Source organism: Micromesistius poutassou (assembly GCF_964030765.1).
Source record: "Micromesistius poutassou genome assembly, chromosome: 19".
In the NCBI taxonomy this organism is placed as follows: domain Eukaryota; kingdom Metazoa; phylum Chordata; class Actinopteri; order Gadiformes; family Gadidae; genus Micromesistius; species Micromesistius poutassou.
This window is the reverse complement of record NC_140289.1, coordinates 3,799,066-3,807,735: the sequence shown is the minus strand read 5'-3', so window position 1 is coordinate 3,807,735 and position 8,670 is coordinate 3,799,066. Positions and strand designations below refer to the sequence as shown.

General features: G+C 49.0%; 1 protein-coding gene across 1 annotated transcript in view; it reads left to right on the top strand.

Moving 5' to 3' along the window:
• Window positions 1-1,476: 1,476 nt before the first annotated feature.
• Window positions 1,477-8,670, top strand: part of LOC311363573 (estrogen-related receptor gamma-like) — a gene marked incomplete at both ends in the record, with an annotated part of 19,968 nt that continues 12,774 nt past the window's right edge. The window contains 2 exon segments of the mRNA XM_084483523.1: window positions 1,477-1,532; window positions 7,640-7,891. Of these exon segments, the coding sequence (XP_084339649.1) occupies window positions 1,477-1,532; window positions 7,640-7,891 (308 nt within the window).

The following is an 8,670-nucleotide window of genomic DNA, read 5'->3' as shown; positions in this document are numbered from 1 at the left end:
TCATTGGATGTGAGTGTGTGAGTGTAGCAGTCAATTCTCGCAGTCAGCGCTCAGTCCTAACGGCTGTGATCCAGGTTGGATTCCAGCCTGTTGTTGGCTGCATGTCCTCCCCTACCTTCCTGTGTTACTCTCAGTGGCTGTCATGAATCAAGCATACAAATAAATTGTCCAAAAAATGCTAATGCAGACGTGTGTGTGTATGTGTGTGTGTGTGTGTGTGTGTGTGTGTTTTCAGAGGCGAGTGTGCGCTTACATGCGGGGAGCAAGCCACATGGGTCATGTGCGCAGGCTTTAACTAAGCGAGTGTCTGATCACCGTTAAGTGGAATAAAGCTTGGCTCCCTACCGCATCACACAGAAACCGGTGTTTTAAACAGATTAGTGGGGATCACAGCGGTTGCCTACGATACTGCCAGCAAGGCTAAGGCCAAACTTCCGCTGAAAAAAAAGAAAATGGAAATATTGACCTTAAAATTCACTTTCCGCTCTTTTGATTTTACTTGCTGCCATTCCCAATTTAGGACCAGAAACGTTGTTTACATCTTAATGCAGCCGACAGCAAATATCTGTTTGCAATTCATACTAGTAGAAACATAGTATAACATTTTATGACACATTTATATATTATAAAATAAATGTATACATCATAATGCTCCTCTACTCAACTTTGAACGATTCTAATCGAGGACACAATGCATCAACAGACTATCTGGCGGTGCCTCTATTTTAATTAAAGCAATGTGCTCTCTATCGTCCCGTTCAAAGTGGCAAGTAGAAGAAAAAAAAAGGCTTCTCCCACCACCGGCGCCCCCACCAACACCGCCTCCATCCACCAGCCCCTTGTCGTCTGGCCACAGACACCTGCACCCGACGGAGCCGCGCTCCCATTGGCCGAGGGGAGAGCCAGTTAAGTAGCAGTTCTGTGTTGTGAGGGGGAGGGCCATTCAAATCTTCTGGCTTGCGTATGCATGATGAGGGGCATGGCTTGGCCGGGCTTGCAGTGCCTTGTCACCGAGCCAGAGAGTCACAACACCCGGGACTTCAAAGGCAGACAGTTGCTTGGGGGACATTGGTGTGAGGTGTTGAGTGACAAAGAGAGAGAGAGAGAGACAGAGGGACAGAGGCGCATACAGAGAGCGAGCAAGAGAGAGAGAGAGAGAGAGAGAGAGGGAGAAGGAGTGAGCAGACAGAGACGGATGCACAGCAGTGAGAGTGAAGGCAGTAGATAGATTGAAAGAGAAAAAGAAGGAGAAAGTGACAACACAACAGTGCACGTTAACATTGGCCAGAGAATTCCTGGAGGACATCAGCGAGGACAGGAGAGACACGGCCGGAAGAAAGGACAGGGGGGGAAGATAAAAGAACAGAGAGAGAGAGAGTGAGAGAGCGAGGTTTAAAGGGAAACAGATAGACAGCCAGAGGAAGGGGTTGAGGAAGAGGGAGATTCTCCTCATCGGAGCATGCTGAGGGAGAGCTCATGGATTTAGTAGAGCTCTACCTGCCCGAGTGCTTCACCTACCACCCTGACACGGAGTAAGTACCACTCTCTCTCACCTTCTAAACGGCCTGGAAAGTATGTTCTTTGTTGGAGGTTAAGGGGTATGTGTGTGTGATATGTAAAACTGAATGCGTGCTAGGCTGTATTGTAGAATTCAGTGGCAGGGTTAGGGGTGGGTTTTGGAGGGGGATCCCTTACTCATTTTTTGCCGTGAGTGTAAGTGCGTGCTCTGGATAGTATTGTGACAGTGTTGTAATAATGCTAGTCACTTTCTGTCAGTGGACAATACAAGTGAACCCATGGAGATCAGTTCATCTCTTGTACTTCACATGAACATAATTTCATCTTTTGTCTTCTTTATTTTTCACTTAAAACAGTTTTAATCCTAATGTCAGAGGTCAATTTTAACCTCTTGTGCGATCACGGAATTACAACTCAGCTAAAACACCTACCTAAAATATATTTTGCAGTTATCCAGTCACATACAACGTGGTCCCACAACTCCAAACAAACGCAAATATGTCTGGTGAACGTCTGACATCGTGCTAAAACGTTCGCAAACGTTGTTTTGTTGAGGATTTGTTGTTCATTCTCTTAGCACAGACAGACTGCTTTGTTGACCAGCGTGGATGTTGTCTCTATGTCTTTACCGCTCGGCTCATTCACTATTTATTTGCGGATCTCTTGCGGTTCATAAGAAGACTCTGCCCCGAAAGAGGATCCTAAGTGTGGCGTTTTGGAACGGAAGCCCTAGGGTCATCTGAGGCCAGGGCCAAAACTTTGATGACAAATCCGCTGTCATGACCATCACACACACACACACACACACACACACGCACACATGCACACAAACACATGCGCACACACAGAGACACACATTAAGGCAGACACACACACACACACACACTCACACACATGCAAACACACCACACACACATACACACGCACGCTCACACACACACACACACACACACATACACACACTTGCACAACCACACATACGTGTATCTCTAACAAAATGGGCTGAACAGATGTAGAAAATGCGCTTTTTAATAGCAGTTCACTGCGGTGCTGGATTTCTCCTTCCCAGCGAGTGATTTTAATTACTACAGCACAGTTCTAAACAGGCGCATAATCACTTTGTCTGGAAACACAAGAAACTTCATTAGCTTGATTTGGGCTGGAATTGAAATGAGTCTTTCATGGCAAATAAAGATAAAGAGAGAACAAAAACAGGAAAACAAAACCAAAAGAGAGAGCAATGGGGGAAAATCGAGAGGGATAGAGAGAAAGAGAGAGAGAGAGAGAAAGAGATGGTGGGAGAGAGAGAGAGACATAGGCAGAGAAAGACAGTGAAGGAGAAAGACAGAGAAAGAAATACGGAGGGTATTTCTTTGCCTGCCTCCCTCTCTGTCTTTCTCCTTCGCTGTCTTTGGAGGGAGAGGTCGGAGGGGGAGAGAGAGGGGGGGGGGGGGGGAGCAGAGCAAGAGAGAGGGAGAGGGGAGGGGGGGGGCGAGAAGGACAAAAAAAAAAGACATAAACACGAAAAATAGAAGCTTATAGAAGAAGACAAGACAAGACACACAGTGTTTGTATCGGCTGGCTGACTTCCTGAGACGCAGGGAATCAGATAGAGAGCGGGAGGAATGGCAACAACATTGGCAGACACCCCCCCCCCCCCCCCCCCCCCGTCCCACCCCACCCAACCCCATGACTTTGGATCAGGACCTGGGGAAATGCAAGGGCCAACACTAGGTCCACAAGGGTCTTGGAACCGGGGAGGGGTGGCGGGGTGGGGGTGGGTTTGAGCGCTCCAACAATAAGTCTCTAAGGTTGATGGGTCTGTTTTTGCGTTAGCAGGGCTGATCTTCCTGCTCATCTGCCATTGGTTCAATGTGAAAACAATCCTGGATCCTTCTGACCTATATCCTTCTACATCACCCCCCTCCCCCCCCCCTCCATGCTTATAGGGACTTTCAAGTCAGGGTGAAGTTCCGTCGCTCATTGGTTCAGGAAACTCATGGAGGTGTCATGCCTGTCTGGAGTTCTCATTTGTCCAACGGTCGCTTTGAAGGATGCAATTTGTTTAAAAAAGTGCTTTTTGTTTTTTCACCTTCTCTTCTTTGATTTGAATTATTGTCGTTTTCCTCATTGTTCTGTTTGTCTGAGATTTGTGTTTCCAACTTGTTTCTTTTCCCTTCTATTCTCTCTCTCTCTCTCTCTCTCTCTCTTCTCTCTCTCTCTCTCTCTCTCGCTCTCCCTCCCTCTCTCTCCCCCTCCCTCTCCCTCCCTCATTGTCTGAATTATGACTGTGCTCATTTGAAAGGGAGTGCTACGCTCCCGCTCCCTTTTATTTCTTTTAACACCACCAGGTTAATGAGCCACAGAATAGCCCCCTTCCTTTCTCTCTCTCTTTCTCTCTCTGTGATGTTTTCAGACTCTCTCTCTTGGACTTTTTATCCCCTTCCTTCTCTCCTTCTTTCTGTGAGTATGTTGCCTCACACTGTATTTTCAATCTTTTGTTGCCATGGCGCAATGAGAGTTGTTTGGATACTAGCGACACAAGAGAGAATGCATTCTTTACGCGGCCTGACTTACACACACACACACACACACGCACGCATGCGCGCACGTAGCACACACACACACACACACACACACACACGCACACACACAGGCGAGGGTTTGGGCACACACGTACATTCACAAAGGTGATCCGCACACACCACACCACACCTACACACCTACACACACACACACACACACACACACACACACAGACACACACACACACACACACACACCCACACCCTCACACACACAGACACATATGCACGCACATACACACACATACACACACACACACACACACACACACGCACACACGCACACACACACACACACACACACACACTCAGGTGTACATGCACTTACACTTACACTCACACATGCACCCCCCCTCTCTTGATTTAGCTGCTCTTTACTGTTGGGGGTGGCGGGGGTGGGGGTGGGGGGGGGGGGGGGTGGGGGGCTGACAGCTCTTTGATGGGCTTTTATGCGGGAGCGGTAGATTAGTAATCTGTCAGAGTGAATATCACATCACATCTGATCACCTCCCTCTAATGCCATTTCATTATGAGGGAGAGACCCCCGCGGACCAGCCGCTGAGTCCTTCTAATGGGGGGCTTGTGGGAGGGGGGGGGGTGGTGGTGGGGGGGGGGGGCGGTATAGCTCAGCCCCCACCCCCCCCCCCCCCCCCCACCCCCTCGCCTGTCAGCGGCTGACACGGAAATATGGACACATGTGATGGATGACCAATATTGCCGCCGCCGCCGCCGCCACCACCGCCGCCACCACCGCCGCTGACTGGTTTTTCGTAGCAGAGTGAAAACGTCCTCTGGTCCTCCCAGCAGAGGACGGCACGATGGACGTGGTGGAACATGGATCAGGGTGGGGATGCGTGCTGTCGAGCCACTAGACCCCGGGACCGGACTGGGGGGGGGGGGGGGGAGTGGGTTCGTGTTCTGTGAAGGCTCCTCACTGCTCTGCAATCGAAGGGCGTGCGATGCACGTTAAAGACGTGGAGAGAGAGAGAGAGAGAGAGAGAGAGAGAGAGAGAGAAACGAACGTCACAGACGTGGAGGATGGATTGGCTGGATCCGGCCAGGCGATCCTCCACGCCGTCGCTCGTCCTTCGGTTTCTCTCTCTCTTGTCTTTTTTTGTCGTACTTAGGACATGCCCAGAAGGGCCTCACTGTGGGCTTCATGGGTCCCTGGTCAGAAGTGATTTGACATTTGAAGTCAAATCCCGGGCGGCTGACGTCGTCGCTTTCCGGGATTTGGTCTCGTAAATGGAGTCGATGTCGCATCCCTCTCATGTTAGATACATGTTAGCCGAGCTTGACAGTTCCCCCTTTAATCTGTGTCCCCCCCCACCGTCTCTGTTTGTCTGTCCATCTATCTGTCCATATGTCCATATGTGTGTCTGTCGATCCATCCGTCTGCTGTCTGCCGAACTGTTTCTTCCCCCTTCTGTCTGTCCGTCTGTCTGTCTGTCTGTCTGTCTGTGTGTCTCTTCCCCTGGCTGTCTGTCAGTGTGGGCTGTGACCAGCTAGAGGCCTCATCAGTGCGTGGCCATGGTTGACACTGGAGGTGGTTAAACGCAGCCAGTGGCTTTGCCTACCAAATTCCTGTTGGACCAGAGCACTCTGATTTACATCACAGGAAGCCGACAAATCAATCTGCATACACTTTCCTATATCGGGCTGGGAGACACCAAGGGTGTGTGTTGTGTGTTTGTGTGTGCTTGCGCATGTGTGTGTGTGTGTGTGTGTGTGTGTGTGTGTGTGTGTGTATGTCTAGGGTATTTGTGCGTACTTGGGTGTGTGCGTGTGTGTGTGTAGACAAATTCCTGTATGCACGCATGGTCTGTGTTCACATTAGTGCTTTCGCTGCAGGTGTTCACATGTCTTTCAGCATGTGTGTGCGTGTGCGTGGGTGCGTGTGCGTGTGCGTGTGCGTGTGCGTGTGTGTGTGTGTGTGTGTGTGTGTGTGTGTGTGAATGCTATAGAGAGCATGCGGCGAGAGGCCCCTTTATGAGTCAACGTGGCGACACACGATGGCATGTGAGTGCTGGACTGTGTGTCGGAGTGTTAATGATGCTATTTGAGTGTGCTTTAAGTGTGGCGAGAGTCTAGAGGGGATCACGTGCCAGCATGTGAACATGCATGAAGACAATCGGGAGCCTATATAAGGGTGTTTCTGTGTGTGCATCCATGTATGAGGAGGTTTGCCTGTGAAAAATGCTACACCACAGACGTGTGGCTATGCATCACCACCAGCGTTGTGAGGGTGTCGGTGTTTGCGCTGCGCTCCCGAGCGTGTAGTCGAGGTCGGCCATGTTAAACCGTTTCAGCGGACTGTAATCATATACTTCTCCCCGCGTAACGTCATGCTCGTCGGGCGATGATACGTTAAAAGTTATTATTCTGTGTCAGTTTACTTTAGAAAGCTTCACATAGAAACATTATCGTACAATAAAATTAAATTGACTGCATAATGCAACAACTTTCAAAGTCTGCACAACCGTGAAATAAATGTAAAAATGATGAAACCGAGCAAAGCTCAGGTTTGCAAACTGAGGAGAAAGCGCAATCTTCACGTTGCGACCCAAGAGCTTCATACTGTACCATCAATCTTTAGGTGGCTTTGAAAGAGGCTGAAGTGATTCTAAGTTGCGGCTTTCAGTGTTTGAATAAAATGTGGGTCAAGGTAAACATGGAATGGAGCCAATGAAGGCAATAAAGCAGAATGCAGAAATGAAAATAAAAACACATTCAAAATAAGAGCTGCATGAAATATCCTCTAGATACAGCAACATCAAAACAAAGAGCAAGGTTAAATAATAAATACATAAACGTAAATATAAATATATACAGGTATATATATAAATATATATATGGTCTGGCAATTTCCCTAGGTTTGTTTAAGCAATCACTTCCTCTGAAAACAAAGCAGTATAATAGACCTCAGCTTTGCATATGCGGGAAGGCCCTAACGTCTGATTCAGCTAGGCGGTCGAGGGGTGGATGTAAACATGAATACATGGCTGTATGAACAGCATTTCTCTGCATATGAGTTGTATGAGATGGGTGGAGAGGTGGACAGGATTTCCTATTCAACAGTCAAACAAATACGCAAATGTTCCCTTAAAGAATTGACATGTGTGTGTGTCTGTGTGTATGTGTTGAAGTTTACAAGTCCATTATCGGTGTGTTTGTCTTTGTTGTTCATTTTCAATATGAAATATGTCAAAATCATGCCTACCCATCTCCCTTTCGGTAAATGCACATCACGATTACTTTATATGAAATAAATAGTAATATGCAGAGTTGAAAGGACCGACACAAGCTCATATGGAATGATTTTCTAAGATTTTATCGCTGATGATTCCATGGTGGATGATCATGGAATCATGATCCTTGTCATGCCATGAATGAGGATTCCATGGTCCACTAAATAAGGATTCCTCTAAGATTGTTCGCACCTCACCTATTGTGGAAAAAACGTCCCACTTTGCATCTTCACTTCAGTAAACGTCCACTCTCCCCTCTCCCTTCCCCCTGTGCCTGCCTTCCTCCAGACTTTTGGGCAGGATGTCAGTGAGGGGCCTGGACCCCACCTGCGCCTCCTCCATAAAGCGGGAGCCCTGCAGCCCCAGCCCCAGCTCCCAGGGCGACATCAGCCCCGCCCAGCCCAGCCCGGGGAGCTCCTCCTCGGACACCAACTCCAGCTACTGCCCCCTGTCCAAGGGCCACGGTCTGACCAATGGGCTGGACTCACCCAGCTTCTACGGCCCGGCCTCGGGCCTGGCCGCCAATGGAGCGCCCAACAGGTGAGCCTGTGTGTCTGTGTGTGTCTGTGTCTGTGTGTGTTCTGTGTGTGTCTGTGTGTGTGTCTGTGTCTGTGTGTGTTCTGTGTGTGTCTGTGTGTGTGTCTGTGTCTGTGTGTGTTCTGTGTGTGTCTGTGTGTCTGTGTGTGTCTGTGTGTCTGTGTGTCCGTGTATCTGTGTGTCTGTGTGTGTCTGTGTGTGTCTTGTGTGTCAGTGTGTGTGTGTGTCTGTCTCTGTGTGTCCTTGTGTCCTTGTGTCCTTGTGTCTGTGGGTCTGTGAGTCTGTGTGTCTGTGTGTCTGTGTGTGGGGGACCGGGGACAAGATCTGATTATAAAGCTGAGATTGAGACAAATAAAAGTTAATGCTGACCACAACTTGCTATTGTTCTTGTTCTACTGATTTCTTCCCACCCTGTCTGTTATACTGATCCCTCATGCGTTCCATTACTTGAACTTTCCCTCCGTCCGTCCCCCCCACACACTCACTTTCCCTTATTGCCTTTCTTTCTTCTGCTATCGATCGTGCTTTTTCTTTTTCTGTCTGTACTGATTATCTGTCTTTCTGTTTCTCTCTTTTGTTTTCTCTCTTCTTCTCCCCTCCCCTCCCCTATCCTATCCTCTCTGCCCCCTCCCCGCCTCCCTCTCCTCTCCTCTCGTCCTCTCTCCTCTCCCATCTCCTCCCCTATCCTCTCTTCTCCTCTCCTCTCTCCTCTCGTCCTCGCTCCTCTCCCATCTCCTCTCCCATCTCCTCCCCTATCCTCTCCTCTCCTCTCTTCGTCTCTC